Genomic DNA, 18,996 nt, shown 5'->3' with positions numbered 1-18,996 from the left:
CTGTAACGTGTGTACCCTTTATCGGGTTGAATGATACTTTCGTTTTAGATTCAAGGTCACAGACGATTGATCTGTTTGGGGCACCAGGAAGGGTATGTTTGTTGTCACTTCCCCCGATGAAAGGTTTAAATGGGCCCCCTTCCTTGTGCAGCTCATGAGGATGCACCTTTCTCCTCCATCAGAGGCCCTAAAGCTCAGACAACTTGGCCCACGTCCTGTGCCATTTCCCATTAACAGGCCTCTGCGTGGCCAAACCGGAGATGATCTTCAAGTTGGAGCGAGGAGAAGAGCTGTGGGTATTAGAGGAGGAATCCCCAGGCCATGGTTACACAGGTGAGTGAGCAAGAACTGGACATGGAAAGTGGGAGAAAGAGCCCAGGAATTCATATCTAGGGTTATCTTTGGGCAGTGTTTTTCAGGCATCTTTATTTAGAGGTCCTTGCTCTTTGAAAACTGGAGGACAGAAGGTCTGTGTGCTTCAGATGTCTAAATCACGCATTGCAATATCATCATACACACACCTACGTGCTGGCTCCTATTTTATCTTGATTTTTGTGATTGTTTACCACTCTTATCTATCCCCACCTGCCTCATCTTAGACATTTATTCTTAGCTAGTCTCTCTCTCTTTAGTATTCTCAATTGCCTGCCTTCTCTCCATTGCCTCGGATGCCTTCTATTGCCAGGCATTCATTTAATGATCCACCAAATCTTAGATGAGTGTCAACTATATGTTGGTCATGTTCTAGGTGCGGAGAGCCAGCAGTGACTAAACTAATATCTCTGTTCTCCTGGAGCTTGCAAGTCTAAATGATGGAAAGAGACATAATGTTTCGTGGTGAAAAGAAAAATCAATGTAAGATAAGAAGGCTAGAGAGTGATGAGATGTGTGCTTTTAGGGAATGTGGTCAGGGAAGTTTGTTTGGTGAGATTAACATTGCGACACCCTCATCAGTGACGTGAGAGAGATGAAGCCATGTAGATTTTGAATATTCTGGGCAGAGAGATCAGTAAGTGGCAAGCCTATTCTGAGGGCTATATCCTAGTAATAGCAAAGAAGCCAGTGTGGCTTAAGGGTGGGTGGTGTGAATGTGAAGAGGTGATATCAGAAAGTTAGCTGGGCTCCAAATTGTGTAGAGTTCTATAGGCTATGTTAAGCACTTTAATTTTATATCATGATAAGGAAAGCCATTGTTGGTTTTTCAGTGAAAGAATGATATGATCTGATTTGTTTTTAAAGGATCTCTCTCACTGCTGTGTGGCAACAATTCTGTTGGGGGTAGTGCCCTCAGGCATGATAATGACCTTCAGCATCAGAAGATTCAAACTGCAGATCAAACTCTTGAATATAATGGGTACGGGAAAGTCCTCTACAAGAAGATGGGCTTTGTTGAACATAAAAGAGCACACACTGGAGACAGAAACTTTGAATGTCCCGAATGTGGGAAAATTTACTGCAGGAAATCAAACCTTATTGAACATCTGCGAATACACACAGGGGAGAGACCCTATAAATGTGGTGAATGTGCAAAAACCTTTAGTGCAAGATCATACCTCATTGCTCATCATAAAACTCACACAGGGGAGAAGCCTTTTGAATGTAATGAATGTGGGAAATCTTTTGGCAGGAAGTCACAACTCATCCTCCATCAGAGAACACACACTGGAGAGAGACCCTATGAATGTACTGAATGTAGGAAAACGTTTTCTGAGAAGGCAACCCTCACAATTCATCAGAGAACTCACACAGGGGAGAAACCCTATGAATGTGGTGAATGTGGGAGAAAATTTCGCGTTAAGATATCCCTTACTCAACACCAGAGAACTCACACTGGGGAGAAACCCTATGAATGTGGTGACTGTGGGAAAAACTTCCGTGCAAAGAAATCCCTAAATCAACACCAGAGAACTCACACAGGTGAGAAACCCTATAAATGTGAGGAGTGCGGGAAATTCTTCAGAATGAAGACGACTCTCAATAATCACCAGAGAACTCACACCGGTGAAAAACCCTATCAGTGTAATGAATGTGGGAAGTCTTTCAGGGTGCACTCATCTCTTGGGATACATCAGCGAATTCACACAGGAGAGAAACCTTATGAATGTAATAAATGTGGTAATGCCTTCTATGTCAAAGCACGCCTCATTGAACATCAGAGAATGCATTCAGGAGAGAAACCCTATGAATGCAGTGAATGTGGAAAAATCTTTAGTATGAAGAAATCCCTTTGTCAACACCAGAAAACTCACACAGGAGAGAAACCTTATGAATGCAGCGAATGCGGAAATGCCTTTTATTTGAAAGTACGCCTCATTGAACATCAGCGAATTCACACAGGAGAGAGACCTTTTGAATGTCAAGAATGTGGGAAAGCCTTCTGCCGGAAAGCACACCTCACAGAACATCAGAGAACTCACGTAGGCTGGCCCTTGCCTTGTACTATGGAGAAAGCTTCTTGGTGAAGACTCTTCTCACCATTTGCTCAAGCCCTTTGGACCATCTGATCACCAGGGCACAGAGAGTGCACCTGTAACAATTTGGCTCCTAACTACATTGGTGTGAAAATATGTCCTGATCCCTTAGGGGATAGCTCATTGTTGTTTTCCCTTCATTTGTATTTCCCTAATTAGTGGGGAGGTTAAACATCTTCCTCTCTGTTGATTGCCCACTTGGGTTTTTTCTTCTGTGCATTGACTATTCATATCCTTTTGCTCATTGTTTTCTAATGGGCTATTTATCTTTTACCTTTTGGTTTAAGTGTTGTTTTTTTAATATATGAGACTATAAAGAATCCTCTTTCAGGAATCTGTGTTACAAATACCTTCTTCCAGACTGTGGCTGGTTCTTTAATTTTTTTTTTTTTTTAAAGATTTTATTGGGAAAGGGGAACAGGACTTTATTGGGGAACAGTGTGCACTTCCAGGGCTTTTTTCCAAGTCAAGTTGTTGTCCTTTCAGTCTTAGTTGTGGAGGGCGCAGCTCAGCTCCAGGTCCAGTTGCCGTTGCTAGTTGCAGGGGGCACAGCCCACCATCCCTTGCGGGAGTCGAACCGGCAACCTTGTGGTTTAGAGGACACACTCCAACCAACTGAGCTATCCGGGAGCTCAGCGGCAGCTCAGCTCAAGGTGCCGTGTTCAATCTTAGTTGCAGGGGGCGGAGCCCACCATCCCTTGCGGGACTCGAGGAATTGAACTGGCAACCTTGTGGTTGAGAGCCCACTGGCCCATGTGGGAATCAAACCGGCAGCCTTTGGAGTTAGGAGCATGGAGCTCTAACCACCTGAGCCACCGGGCCGACCCCTGGTTCTTTAATTTTATTAACTCTTTTCTCCTGCTCAGGTTTTATGTTTTAATATGGTCAGTTTCAAGGTGAAAGTATTCTCCTTTACTTTCCTCTAAAGTTAAGGTTTTCCTTTCAACATTTAGAATTTTAATCTACCTCGAGTTTTTTTGAATATAGTATGGATTCTGCAATGTATAATACTATATTGCTTTTAAAAACTTTAAGGTATAACACTATGTTTAAACTTCTACAGCTTGCTTTTCTCATGAAATGTTACCTTTCCAAGGTCTGTCCATGTCGACAAATATAGGTCTGGTTTATTCATTTATGTCTCCATTCCCTAGTGAAAGACATTTGTATTGTTTCTGTGTTTAGTGTCTGAATCTAGAAGTGGAACTGGTGGGTCATGAGGTGTAAGCAGTGTGCCAGTTATTAAGCTATTGCACCCCGGTTCCACACCCACCCTTTCTATACTGTGCTTTGTGATGCTGGCTGGGGCCATGACTCTACAATAAACACATTTCTGTCTTGCCAGCGTCTCCCCGTTGGGCCTCCGTGTTCATCTGTCCAGCGTTACTTCTTCACTGGGGCAGCAGCAGTTCCTCGTGGTAGCAGCAGTTTAATCCAGTTTGCAGTTTTCCAGCCTAATGGTACCCCAATCCCCTAGAGACATTACCAGCAGTTGGCTGGTGCCACCTCCTTAGAGTCCCAGCCATATGAGACCCCTCCTCCAACCTTCTAATTTTTAGTAATTTCTATTTCTTCCCTTGTTACCCTTGCCTGGCTGCTTTTTGCAGTTGCTACCTCCATGATAATTTTAATGTTCTCTTTTTGTCTTTTCATTTATGTGATTGATAACTATAACTAGTTAAGAATTCTTGAATAAAATGCATTGTTTCACACACACACACACACACACACACACACACACACACAAAAGAATTCTTTATAATAAGTTCTCTCTGTCAAAATAACTGATATGGTTTCTGTCTCCTTGCTGGGTTCTGATTAATACAGAAGTTTTTCAATTCTATTAAGTAATTGATTTTTTTCTCCTCCAAGGTGTACTAATTTACACTCTCATGAACAGTTTGAGAAAAAGTTTACATTTTCCCACATATGCACTAGGACTTAACTATCAGTCTTTGAAATTGTTGCTAATCTGAAAGCTGTAAAATGACTTTAAGCCTTTCCATCCATGAATGTGGTTTGTCTTTTTATTTTTTAATGTATCTTTTTTGACCTTCAATAGTATTTTATGGTTTTCTCCAAGAAATTGTCTTTGGAAGTTAATCTTTTTAAGAAGCTTTGCTCATATACATGTATATACATCTATATTTCAAAATATAGTGATGTATTAATGGGATTTACATACATATGTATATGTAATATCTGTGTATGTACACACACACACACACACACACACACCCCTCCACCTCCTCATGCATTTCATTTTACCCACATATTCACTACGTTGGTTGGTTTTTATTCCTTTCTGTATTCCTTCCAGGACCATTTTCTTCTTTGCCTGAAAAATAGCCTGTAGGGTTTTCTTTTCTTTTTTTAAGATTTTTTTTAGATTTTTTATTGGGGAAGGGGAACAGGACTTTATTGGGGAACAGTGTGTCCTTCCAGGACTTTTTCCAAGTCAAGTTGTTGTTCTTTCAATCTTAGTTGTGGAGGGCGCAGCTCAGCTTCAAGTCCAGTTGCCGTTGCTAGTTGCAGGGGGCACAGCCCACCATCCCTTGCGGGAGTTGAGGAGTCGAACCAGCAACCTTGTGGTTGAGAGCCCGCGCTCCAACCAACTGAGCCATCTGGCCACCCGGGAGCTGAGCGGCAGCTCATTGACTTCATTCTAATTGCGGAGGGCGCAGCTCGCTGGCCCATGTGGGAATCAAACCGGCAGCCCCGTTGCCCAGAGCTTGTGCTCTAACCAACTGAGCCACCTGTTCGCCCTTGTAGAGTTTTCTTTAGTGGAGGTCTATTAGTGGCAAACCTCAACTTTGTCTGAGAATGTTTTTCTGTTGCACATTTTTTTTTTAATTTATTGGTGTGACAATTGTTAGTAAAATTACATAGATTTCAGGTGTACAATTCTGCATTACATCACCTATAAATCCCATTGTGTGTTCACCACCCAGAGTCAGTTCTCCTTCCATCACCATATATTTGATCCCCCTTACCCTCATCTCCCACCCCCACCCCCCTTACCCTCTGGTAACCACTAAACTATTGTCTGTGTCTATGAGTTTTTGTTTCTCATTTGTCTTGTTCTTTTGTTGTTTTTGGTTTATATACCACACAGCAGTGAAATCATATGGTTCTCTGCTTTTTCTGTCTGACTTATTTCGCTTAGCATTATACTCTCAAGATCCATCCATGTTGTCACAAATGTTCCTATATCATCTTTTCTGACCGCCAAATAATATTCCATTGTGTATATATACCACAACTTCTTAATCCATTCATCTATCGAAGGACATTTTAGTTGTTTCCATGTCTTGGCCACCGTAAATAAAGCTGCAATGAACATTGGAGCATACGAGTCTTTATGTGTAGATGTTTTCAGATTTTTTGGGTAGATACCTAGGAGAGGGATTGCTGGGTCATATGGTAATTCTGTTCGTAATTTTTGGAGGAAACTCCACACTGCCTTCCATAACGGCTGTTGCACATTTTTTGATAAGCAAAAGTGAATCCTTTACCTTTAGTATTTGGTAGCACTATGCCATAGTAAATTGATGCTAAATTAAATACATGTTTTGCTTTTTCCCCTGAATATTCCATAATGATTATAATGACTCAGGGTATTTGAATTAATCATCAGATGCCCCTAATACAGCATACACTTGAATATACATACTACACTCTCTGCATTTTGTATATAGCATGCCCTCACCCCATTTACTAAGTATTAATTGTTTATCAAGATGCCATCTCATCAATTCTTCCAATCCTCATCTATTTAAAACATTAAATGTGATGTTTTAAAATTATTATGGAAAGTGTCAATGTCAAGCATAAATAAAAGTAATCCATAGTGATAGAAAGCAGATCAGTGATTGCCTCTGGGGTGCGAATTAACACATAAGGGGTAGGAGGGGTGATGGGACTATTCTGTATCTGTTTTGTTTAGATTTGATTGGGGAAGGGGAACAGGACTTTATTGGGGAACAGTGTGTACTTCCAGGACTTTTTTCCAAGTCAAGTTGTTGTCCTTTCAGTCTTGGTTGTGGAGGGCGCAGCTCAGCTCCAGGTCCAGTTGCCGGTGCTAGTTGCAGGGGGCACAGCCCACCATCCCTTGCGGCAGTCAAAACCGGAAACCTTGTGGTTGAGAGCCCACTGGCCCATGTGGGAATCGAACCTGCAGCCTTTGGAGTTAGGAGAACGGAGCTCCAACAGCCTGAGCCACCGGTCCGGCCCCTATTCTGTATCTTGATTGGAGTGTGTGTTAATGGGTGTGTACAATAGTCATCAAATGAGTAAACTTAAGATCTGTGTATCTCATTGTGTGTAAATTATATCTTAAACTTTAAAACCAAAAGTGAAAAGATCCCTGTTCCCACACCAGGAGCTGCCTGGAAGAAAGTCAGGAATCTTGACCACTAGATCAGATGAAAGACATTGGCAATGGGAGACTTAGTCCTCCCAAACCTTTAGAAATGGTGGGTTGTGCTGGCCTTCTGGTAGCTACCATTGCTTACATGGTGATCACCCCCGGTCAACATTACTGTGTGTATTTGACTCCCAATAGCCTAAGCACAGTCCTGCCTGTAGTTTTGACCCCCCTGACATGTCAGCACAGTGTCTACTAACACCCCATGAGCTTACGGCAATTCATATCACCTCCTTTAGCCTAGAGCACACTGCTGATCTGCAACAGCTTGTCTTACCGCAACCTTTTGTTCCAGCAGAATCTGCTGAGCCCCCTCCATTATAATGCTCATAGCATCACGTCTCACTACCCCTTTTAGCTGCCATTACATTGTTTTGGTTTTACATTTTTGTACTGAGACAAAATTGAGATAAAATTCACATAAGATTCACAGTTTGAACCATTTTGAAGTGTCTGGTTCATTAGTTTTTAAACTTTTTATTTTTCAATTATGGTTGGCATACAATATTACATTAGTTTCAGCTATACAATAGTGATTAGCCATTTGTATAACTTAGGAAATGATCATCCCATAAGTCTGATACCCGTTGCAATTTTTGCTGACAGCATAGTGTCTTTCCACTCGTTTAGCCTCCAGGTTAGTGACTGATGATCCTCCATTAACTCAGTAGCGTGCCTCTTTGCCCTCCTTCACACTCAGCATGGTGACCACTGACCTCCCATTAGCTCACAGCGATGTGTCTTATCACCTTCCTTTAGACCTAGCGTAGTGTCTGTCGGACCCCATGTTGGTTGGTCCTCACCATTTTGTCTGTTGATCCCCCATTGGCTACCACCGTACAATATATTTAACCCAACAAGTTTTAATCCCAGTGTCTGCTTATCTTCCATTAGATCCCCATCGCTGTGTCAGCTGATTTTTTATTAGTCACTAGTACAGTGTCTTTGGCCCCCATAAACCCATAGCACAGCACAATTGCACCCATATTTGCTGTTCCACAATTTGCCACCAGTATGATAACTTTGAACCTCCTGAGCCCCATGATAATGTCTGCAGAACTCACATGACCTTGTCATGCTACCTTCTGATTCGCCATTTACCGAGCTTCAAGTTTTGTTTTTTTTTTACCTGAGGATCCAGCAGTGTCTGCTTTCCTTAAAATAGTCCCCATAACTGTGTCTTCTGACCTTACATTATGGCCTCTCAGTGTTTCTGCTGACCACACATTAATGTCTTCTGATTCATTAGTCACCAGCACAGGGTATGAACTCCTTGAGGGCCCATCACTATGTTTTTGGTCCTTACCATTGTCAAATTATTGTATCTGTGGAATCTCACCCCCTTTAGCCACTAGTTCTGTGTCTTTGACCCATTGAGGCCTGAGTAGAGCCTGCTGACACAACATTAGCCCCCATCGTGTTATCTGTTGATCCTCCATTAGCCAACAGTATAATTTCTTTGACATCTGTGTGACTCCAGCATGTATTTGCTGAACCTACCTTAGCTGCCATCACTCTGCTAATCCCCAATTATCCGCAAGAGCAGAGACACCTCTGGGAGCTTCCAGCATAGTATCTGCTGATTCCACTTGAAGCTCCCCTTGCTGACCACCTGTTAGTCATGAGTACAGTGTCCTTGACTCTCATAAGTCAATCACAGTGTTGCTGACCCTGCTCTCTGTGCCTCATCACTGTGCCTGTTGATTCCCCATTAGCCACTAATATAGTGTCTGAAAGCTGTGATGGCCCAGATCAGTGCATACCTACCATACCTTAGAGCCCATCACTGTGTATGGTAAGCCTCTATTAACCTCAACACTGACTGCTGACTACCAGCCATTAGTGTCGTCTTTACCTCATGTGTCTCAGTCATGATAGTTGTTGCTGACCCTATGTGAATTAGTGTCATCATGGTGTTTGTAATCTTGGTCACAAGTAGTGTCTTTGATCTTCATGAAAAACCAGTTCAGTGTCTGCTGACCCTACATTATCACTCTGCTGATTAGCCATTAGCCACCACTAACGTGGTTTTGTCCATCCCAGCATCAGCCTATTCACTATCCCCATCCTTGTAGATGTTGGTCCTTCATTATCCACTAACTAGTACAATATATTGACCTCATGAGCCCCAGAATAATGCCTGGGGCTCATTAGAGCCTACCCTACATTAGAGCCCTTTATGGTTTCAGATGATCCTGTATTAATCACCAGTACAGTGTCTTTCACCCCAATGAGTCCTTAGAGCCATTTCTTTTTTTTTAATTAAAGTTTGTTGGGGTGACAATTGTTAGTGAAATTACATAGATTTCAGATGTACAATTCTGTATTACATCATCTATAAATCCCATTGTGTGTTCACCACCGAGAGTCAGTTCTCCTTCCATCACCATATATTTGATCCCCCTTACCCTCATCTCCCACCCCCACCCCCTTACCCTCTGGTAACCACTAAACTATTGTCTGTGTCTATGAGTTTTTGTTTCTCATTTGTCTTATTCTTTTGTTGTTTTTGGTTTATATACCACACATCAGTGAAATCATATGGTTCTCTGCTTTTTCTTGTTTTTTTTAATTTATTGGGGTGACAATTGTTAGTAAAGTTACATAGATTTCAGGTGTACAATTCTGCATTACATCAACTATAAATCCCATTGTGTGTTCACCACCCAGAGTCAGTTCTCCTTCCATCACCATATATTTGATCCCCCTTACCCTCATCTCCCACCCCCACCCCCCTTACCCTCTGGTAACCACTAAACTATTGTTTGTGTCTATGAGTTTTTGTTTCTCATTTGTTTGTCTTGTTCTCTTGTTGTTTTTGGTATATATACCACATATCAGTGGAATCATATGGTTCTCTGCTTTTTCTGTCTGACTTATTTCGCTTAGCATTATACTCTCAAGATCCATCCATGTTGTCACAAATGTTCCTATATCATCTTTTCTTACCGCCGAATAGTATTCCATTGTGTATATATACCACAACTTCTTTATCCATTCATCTATCGAAGGACATTTTGGTTGTTTCCATGTCTTGGCCACCGTAAACTAAGCTGCAATGAACATTGGAGCACACATGTCTTTATGTGTAGATGTTTTCAGATTTTTTGGGTAGATACCCAGGAGAGGGATTGCTGGGTCATATGGTAATTCTATTCGTAATTTTTTTAGGAATCTCCACACTGCCTTCCATAACGGCTAAACCAGTCTGCATTCCCACCAACAGTGTATGAGGGTTCCTTTTTCTCCACAGCCTCTCCAACACTTGTTACTATTTGTCTTGTTGATGATAGCCATTCTAACTGGGGTGAGGTGATATCTCATTGTGGTTTTTATTTGCATTTCTCTAATGATTAGTGATGTTGAGAATTTTTTCATTTGTCTATTTGCCATTTGTATGTCCTCTTTGGAGAAATGTCTCTTCAGGTTGTCTGCCCATTTTTCAATTGGGTTGTTTGTTTTTTTGTTGTTGAGTTGCATGAGTTCCTTGTATACTTTGGATATTAGCCCCTTATCGGAGGCACTGTTTACAAAAACCTTCTCCCATTCAGTTGGTTGCCTGTTTATTTTGTCGATGGTTTCTTTTGCTGTGCAGAAGCTTTTAAGTTTCATATAGTCCCATTCATTTATTTTAGCTTTTACTTCCATTGCCTTTGGAGTCAAATTAATGAAATGCTCTTTGAACCCAAGTCCATAAGTTTAGTACCTATGTTTTCTTCTATGCAGTTTATTGTTTCAGGTCTTATGCTTAAGTCTTTGATGCATTTTGAATTAATTTTGGTACACGGTGACAGATAGCAGTCCAGTTTCATTCTTTTGCACGTGGCTTTCCAATTCTGCCAGCACCATTTATTGAAGAGGCTGTCTTTTCTACATTGTATGTTTTTGGCTTCTTTGTCAAAAATTATCTGTCCATATTTATGTGGTTTTATTTCTGAGTTCTCAATTCTATTCCATTGGTCTATGTGTCTGTTTTTCTGCCAATACCATGCTGTTTTGATTATTGTAGCCCTGTAGTACAAGCTAAAGTCAAGGAGTGTGATACCTCCAGCATTGTTCTTTTTTCTTTTCTTTTTTTTTTAACAAAAAAAAATTGTATTTACTTAGAAGCATTCAAAATGTCAACAAAACAGCTGCAATTTTTTTGCAATTACAGAATGGTATTGAGTTAACAGAACAACAATTATTTTTTATAAGCTGCATCAGAGACAACTGAAGATGAAAAAACTACCATCCCCATATATAACTAATTTGTGCTGTGCACCAACAAGGACCAGCTTTAAATTTCCGTGCCAATTTACAACCCCCATACTGTACCAGGCAAGGTTAGTGGCTCTTGAAAATAGCACCAGGACAGGGCTATCTAAAGACACATTCGGTAGTGTATTAACTATACAAAAAAAGACACTGTACAGTTTAAAAACAAATCATACACAGCCTTACATTTCAATTTTTTTTCTTTAAAAGGAGTGAGTTGTGTACAGGGGGTTAAATGCTTTATAGACAAAAACAACTGCGCTAGAACCAACTTATTCATCATCATCTTCTTCATCTTCCTCGTCCTCCTCCTCTTCCTTCTTTTTCTTGCTCTTTTCAGCCTTGACAACTCCCTTTTTGGCCGCATCAGGCTTTCCTTTAGCTCGGTGTACAGCAATATCCTTTTCGTATTTTTCCTTCAGCTCAGCAGACTTCTTCTCATAAGGCTGCGTGTCATCTGCAGCAGTGACATTCCTCGTCTCTCCCAGCTCCTTTGCAACATCCCCAGTGGATAGGCCGGGGTGCTGTCCTTTGATTTTTGGGTGATACTCAGAACAAAACAAGAAAAAGGCCGAAGGAGGCCTCTTGGGTGCATTGGGATCCTTGAACTTCTTTTTTGTCTCCCCTTTAGGAGGGATGTAAGTTTTCATTTCTCTTTCATAAGGGCCTTGTCCGCCTTTGCCATGTCTTCAATTTTTCCTTTTTCTTTTGCAGACGTGGTCTTCCACCTCTCTGAGCACTTCTTAGAAAACTCTGAGACGTGGACTGAAGCATCTGGGTGCTTCTTCTTGTGCTCCTCCCGGCAGGTTTGCACAAAGAATGCATATGACAACATTTTGCCTCTTGGCTTCTTAGGATCTCCTTTGCCCATGTTTAATTATTTTTCCTCACCGCGCAGAGTCGCTCAGTGCCCGGCCGACTCGCACTTGCCCCGGCGCTGTCTCCATGGAGCTCAATGTACTGCAATGGCTGTGAGAGCGGGAGCCAGACGCAGCCTGTTCTTTTTTCTTAAGGTTGCTTTGGCTATTCGGGGTCTTTTGTGGTTCCAAACAAATCTGATGATTTTTTGTTCTATTTCTTTAAAAAATGCTATTGGGATTTTGATGGGGATTGCAGTAAATCTGTATATTGCTTTGGGTAATACAGCCGTTTTAACTGTTGATTCTTCCAATCCATGAGCACGGAATGTCTTTCCATTTCTTTGTGTCTTCTTCAATTTCTGTCAATAATGTCTTATAGTTTTCAGCATATAGGTCCTTCACATCCTTGGTTAAGTTTATTCCTAGGTATGTTATTCTTTTTGCTGCAATTGCAAAAGGAATGTTTTTTTGTATTTCTTTTTCTGAGATTTCATTGTTAGTATATAGGAATGCAGTGGATTTTTGTACGTTGATTTTGTAGCCGGCAACTTTACTGTATTCGTTGATTGTTTCTAATAGCTTTTTGGTGGAGTCTTTAGGGTTTTCTATATATAGCATCATGTCGTCTGCAAAGAGTGACAATTTTACTTCTTCATTCCCAATTTGGATGCCTTTTATTTTTTTCTCTTGCCTGATTGCCTTAGAGCCATTTCTGCTGGCACTATATTAGCTCCGACAATTGTGTCTGTTGAATTCCTGTTAGTCATCAGTATACTGTCTTTGATCTTTGTGATTACTCCCCACAGTTTCTGATGACCCTATATTAGGAACAGTCATTGTTCCCTGATCTCTGTACGTTTGTTTGTTGGCTGTTGTTTCAATCCCTGCAATTGTTCTTTGGACTCTGGTGGTTCCCAGGCCTTCAGACTGCTTTCTTATTTTCTTTTCCCTGCACTTCAGAGACTGGTTCTTTGTCTTTTGGGCTGTGGCCTGATCCTCAGGGTCTATCCTCTGTTGCTCTGGCTGTTTTGTAGTCCCTCTGACCAGCTTCCAAATGCAAGGACTGTTTTGTGGTCTCTCCAGATGTTTGATAATCCCATTATTCCTCAAGCCCAGAAACTGTCCCCTTGTCCCTCCAGTTGTTTCTTTGTTTCCCTGGGTGTTCCCTCAGCTTGAGATTGTTCCCTTATCTCTCTGGCTGTGTCCTACGTAGGTATTTCTGGCTATTGCATGACATTTAGTGATGGTTTTCTCTTCCATTTGGCTGTTCTAGATGCTCTCTGGCTGTCCATAAAGTACGAGGACTATTCTCTGGCCTTCTGGCTTTTTGATAATCTCTCTGATTGTTCACATCACTTCAGCGAATGTTCCTTGGTATGTATGGCTACTTTCTTTCTTTCATTTTTTTTTTTTTAAGGAAGGTGCAGCTCACAGTGGCCCATGAGGGGATCAAACAGGCAACCCTGGTGTTATTAGCACCACGCTCTAACCAACTGAGCTACCAACTGAGCTAACTGGCCGCCCCGTATGGCTACTTTCTAGTGTCCTGGGATGTTTCCTCAGTCCTGGCCTATTGTCTGGAAGCACAAACTGTTCCTGCTGCTTCTAGCTGTTCCCCAATACCTGAAATAGATTACCTCACCCTCCCAGTTGTTACCTCAATCGTGCATATGTTCACATTTTCTTCCTTCTGCCTATTTTCTGGTTTCTCCAATTGTTTCTCAACACCAAGGACTGTTATATACACTGGATGTGGCAGGGAGCATTAAATAGCAAGTGGGAGTCTCAGGCTGCAGCGGGAGCACCTTCCTTCCAGGTAGTTCCCTTTAGTTGTGTCTGTCATAGAGGAGTAGACCCTACAGAGAGGCTGCCTACTTCAGAGTCCTGGTGTGGCTCCTGGCAGGATATCTAGAGTCACTACATTTCCTCCCATTATCCTTCTAGAAAAATTCATTAAAGTGACTAAAGTAACTTTCCCCCGATCCAGCATTTGATGTGTCTGTGTGTGACTCTCTGCTTGGGAGAGACTCCGATGGCTGAGGAAGCAGGTGGAGGTGACAGTCCTGTGAGGGAAACCTGGGGGCCGGCCCTTCCTTCACCCGAGCCTCAGTACTTCTCCCTAAAAAATGGGCCTCACAGTCCCTACCCCAAATCCTTCTGATGTCTGTGCTAGGGTTGGAGGATGATCCATAGCTGTATTTGCCCCTTGGATATTTTTTTAGGTCAAAACACAAAATTCATAATAACTTCATGTGTAATATTACTAACAGTGATTTAATTTCTAGATAGGCAACATCAAAAGCACACACTATAATACAAAAAAGGAGGTAAATTGGACTTCATCAAAGTTAAAAGCTTTTATGCTGCAAATGATATTATGAAGAAAGTAAAAAGTCACTCCACAGACTGGAAAATATTTGCAAATCATATGTCTGCTAAGGGATTTGTATCCAGAATATATAAAGAACTCTTATAACTCAATAATAAAAAAGGATTAACTCACCTTAAAAATGTGCAAAGGATCTGAATAAACATTTCTCCAAATGAGATGTACAAATGGCCCAAGCATGTGCAAAGTTGCTCAGTATCATTAGGCATCAGGGAACTGCAAATCAAAACCATGAAATACCACTTCACACCTACTAGTATGGCTAGAATAAAAAAGATAGTAAGAAGTGTTGATGAGGATGTGTAATAACTGGACTCATCTAACATTACTGGTGGAATTTAAAGTGGTGTACCTGTTTTGGAAAGCAGTTTAGAAGTTTCTCACAATGTTAAACATAGTTACCACATGATCCAGAAATTTCACTCCTGGGTATCCACCCAAGGAAATGAAAATAATATGTCCACACAAAAACTTACGCACAAATGTTCACAGCAACTTTATTCATAGTAGCCCAAAAGTGGAAACAACCCAAATGTTCATCAACTGCTGAATGGATAATGAAAATGTGGTAAATCCATACGATGGAATATTATTCAGGCTTAAGAAGGAAGGAAATTCTGACACACACTACAACATGGATTAATTTTGAAAATATGTTACTTGAGAGAAACCAGTGACAAAAGACCACATATTGTATGACTCCATTTATATGAAATGTCCAGAATAGATAAAACTATGGAGACAGAAAGTAGATTAGTGGTTGTCTAGGGCTGGGGTAGGAGGAGGTGGGAGAAATGGAGAATGACTGCTTATGGGTGTGGGGTTTCTTTTTGGGGATGATGAAAATACTCTGAAGTTGCACAACTCTGTGAATATACTAAAATTAATTTCATCGTCACATTAAATGGATAAATTTTACTGTATGTGAATTGCATCTCAATAAAGTTTAAAAAAAGAAAAAATATTTTAAAAAATTTCACTAGGTCATGAAGAAAAAAATTTTGATTAGTGCCAACTTGCATTTCGAGAAAAAAAAATCTTGCCTTTTCCTTGTCCTAGCTGTGTGTCTTTGGGGAATTCATATTATCTCTTTATGCCTCAGTTTCTCCATCTGTAAAATGGAGATAAAAATAATGCTTATTAACTCATAGGGACAGAGTGAATATTAAATTAAGCTATATATGTAAAGTGCTTAAAACAGTGATTGGCACACAGCTGTCTGCATTATTACTACTAGTAGTAAGGGTAAATATAATTTAATTTATAACTTAGTAGTGATAACTCTTACTAATGATTGCTTACAATATTGCAAATAATGTTTTATTAGGAATGATAATTTACAATATTGGAAATAATGTATAATAATAGTAATAATTTCTTGCACCTTGGCACTTTAACTCATGATTTTGACAATGTCTCCCAAAGACAATACAAATATTTAATATGCTCATTGCAATGTTTTTCTTCTGATGATGATGATGCTTATACACTAATTTCTAGTGTGAAAATTCCACTGATAAATACCAACGTTTTCAAAGACTTATGAGGACAACCATCCCCAAAGTGATAATGTTCTTCTTCCTATTTCCAAGTAAGGTCACATTTTGAGGTGATGAGGGTTAGGACTTCAACGTATCTTCTTGGAGGACACAATTCAACCCATAACAGTTCCCCATTATGTAGTCCTCACTGTGGACAAATCCCATGTTTATAAATCTCTACTGTTGCCAGGATTACAGATGAAAAATCCCCAAGCTCTTTGTAAATTATTTTCTTGAAAAGTCCCCTCTCTTCTGTGTGGCATATCCCCTCTTTCACAAATTCCCAGCTGGCAAGTACTGTATCAGTTTTCGATTGCTGTGTAACAAATCACTACAACTTAGCAATCTAAAGCAACACCCACTTATTGTCACAGTTCTGTACATCAGAAGTCCAGGTGAGCTTGGCTGGGTTCTCTGCTTAATAATCTCACAAAACCAAAGTCAGAGTGTTGCCACACTGGACTCTTACCTGGAGGCTCTCAGGAAGAATCCATTTCCAAGCTTATTCAGGTTATTGGCAATTCAGTTCCTTGCAGTTGTAGCACTGGGCTTTCCATTTCTTTGCTGGCTGACAGCCAGTGGTTTCTCTGCTTCTAGAGGTCAACTGCGTGCCTAACCATGTGGGCCAGTCTTCGAAGCCAATTAGGTTGAGCCAAAGCTTCTCATGCTTCCAGTTTCTTTGACGTCCTCCTCTGCCACCAGGAGGAGAAAACTTGACATTTTTGAAGGGCTCATGACCTCAATTAGATTAGGCTCACTTGGATAATGTCCCTATTTTAAGGTTAACAGATTAGCAACCTTAATTACATTTGCAACATCCCTTTTGTTATAATCATGCAGTTATATTTCATCATATTCACAGATTCCACCCACATTTAAGGGGAGAAGTTTATATAAAGATGAGAGGGATACTGGAGGTCATTCTTAGAATTCTGCCTACTGTAATCAATTTTGTATGATCTTCTTATTAAAAAATATCCCACTAGTATATCTCCATTAATGATCCCCACTGGCAAATCTCCTCTTTCATAAATACCTACCCATTGGCAAATCTTTCATTCATTAACCTGTTGGGAAAAAAATCACCCCAATCAAAAGTGCCCATTAAAATATCTCCATTCGTGAGTCCCTTTGACAAATCTTCTCACTGAGAAACAAAAACCATTGACATATCACCTGTTGATGTCTGCCATCGAAAAATCTTATTCATAAATACCCATTGGCATGTTTCTTATTTATAACCCCTGTTGAAAAATCTCTCTTTTTATAAGTAACCCCTATAATATATATTTCATTGTTGCTTGGCCACTGAAATATCTCTATATGCTTTTCTTAGAAAACATTTTTATTAAAACATAGCTAACATACAATAGTATATTAGTTTCAAGTGTACTTCATAGTTATTCAACAGTACCCACCTGACACTATACAGAGTTATTACCATGTTAATGATTGTAGTCCCTATTCTAAAGTGACCACCATTATAAACCTTTATATTCTTAAATATCCACCTGATGGTACAACTCATTTATGCCTTTTGGTGACAAATTGCCTTACATTTTAAATATCTGCTTATTGGTATATGTTCTGTTGCCCAGCTCATTTTACAAATACACCCATCATAAATACCCTAGTTGGTATATACCCCACTGGCGTTACCTACTGTATACCTCCCCACTCATGTACACCTATCAATATATCTCTGTTTCACAGCTCCACATTTACCAGGATCAATATTCCTCACCACCTTCCCCCAGGGAGAACTCCACTGATGATCACAGGTGACAAATCTCTATAGTCTTAAATACTCACCAAGGGCATGCTTCTCATTGACAACCCAATTTACAAATCTGATTTGCAAATACCTGCCTATTGGAAAATTTTACATTGAAAATAGTCGAACATATTGTGGGGACAGAGCCTCAGAGAGCAGTTTCCAGGCTCTCGGCCTCATGTGGAAAGGTGCTGGCTCAGGTAGTAGATGGCCGTCAGCTGTGGCTGGTTGGCCGTCAGCTGTAACCATTGAGCCATTGGCCACTAATATAACTGCCGCAGCTACGGAGGGGGGAGTGGAGGAGAGAGGAGGAGATTGGAGGAAAGAGGAGGAGAGAGGAGGAGAGTGGAGAAGAGTCGGTCGGTTGGCAGCAAAGCGGACAGCAGGTCGCACGTCGTGTGAACCCAGCTGCCAGCGAGACTATAGTGGTATGACTCCCCTACCTATGGCTCCGTGGGGGTTCCTTTTTGGCCTCACCATGTCCTGCGTTCTTGTGTGGGGAGCGGGACCAGAGACCCTGCATGCCACCCCGCACGACACATATTCATACAATTTTTATCTACTGGAGAATATCTCTCATTGACAGCTTACATTGACATATCTCCCCTTTCTTAAATACTTCTCAATATAGCCCACACTGATGAGCATTTTATAAATACAAGTTCCCTGTTCATAGATACAAGTTCATTGGCGTTCTTGTCTCAAACCCAGGTTATAATATTTTCCAGTCATAAAAATCACAGCTACTCGAATATGTCTCTTACTGACAAACTCCACTGACAAATCTCCACATTTATAAATTTGTACCTGTGACTTTTTCCAGCCAAAATGGAGTCACAGGGACTGGATTTACCCTTATGCGTGAAATAGACAAAACAAAAAACAGACAAAATACATTTTAAAATGGGCTTTAAGACATTGGATATGAGGCAGTGAAGAACAGTAATCCCTGAGAAAAGGGAAACAAATGAGGTTAACCCTGTGATTGGTCCAGCATACTTCCTTGAGAGAGTTTCCAGGGCACTATACAAAGAGGGGGAACTGAGGAAAAGACTGGAGAATTCCCTGACTTGAGAGGATACTGTGAGTCTAGGGAGAACAAGACAGCTAGAATTCATAGGACACACCACCAGAGTGGAGAAAACTGCACAGAGAGAACACCTTGGTAATTTGCCTAGGGTCCTCCTTGAGTATTTAATAGAGTACCGATCAGCAGGTGTGTGAGGAAACTAACTGAAGCCAGGGAGAGAACCATCTGAAAGGATAAGAGGAAATGAT

The 18,996-nt window shown here is 40.8% G+C and overlaps 1 protein-coding gene and 1 pseudogene across 15 annotated transcripts in view; one reads left to right on the top strand and one right to left on the bottom strand.

Moving 5' to 3' along the window:
- Positions 1-2,917, top strand: part of ZNF157 (zinc finger protein 157) — a 63,969-nt gene extending 61,052 nt beyond the window's left edge. For 11 of the 15 annotated variants that reach the window (XM_033105773.1, XM_033105751.1, XM_033105746.1 and 8 more), the window contains 2 exons: positions 238-333; positions 1,240-2,917. In XM_033105773.1, coding sequence (XP_032961664.1) covers positions 238-333; positions 1,240-2,462 — 1,319 coding nt within the window. In that variant the 3' untranslated portion in view covers positions 2,463-2,917. Of the gene's footprint in view, positions 1-58; positions 93-151; positions 334-1,239 lie in introns of those variants that run through there. The other 4 variants (XM_033105787.1, XM_033105796.1, XM_033105814.1 and 1 more) reach the window with 3 other exon arrangements.
- Positions 2,918-11,000: 8,083 nt separating this feature from the next.
- Positions 11,001-12,193, bottom strand: LOC117026088 (high mobility group protein B1-like; annotated as a pseudogene).
- Between the last annotated feature and the right edge of the window lie 6,803 nt (positions 12,194-18,996).

Source organism: Rhinolophus ferrumequinum, chromosome X (genome assembly GCF_004115265.2).
Source record: "Rhinolophus ferrumequinum isolate MPI-CBG mRhiFer1 chromosome X, mRhiFer1_v1.p, whole genome shotgun sequence".
Taxonomy (NCBI): Eukaryota; Metazoa; Chordata; class Mammalia; order Chiroptera; family Rhinolophidae; genus Rhinolophus; species Rhinolophus ferrumequinum.
Note: the sequence above shows the minus strand (reverse complement) of the source record. Positions and strands in the feature narration are given on the sequence as shown.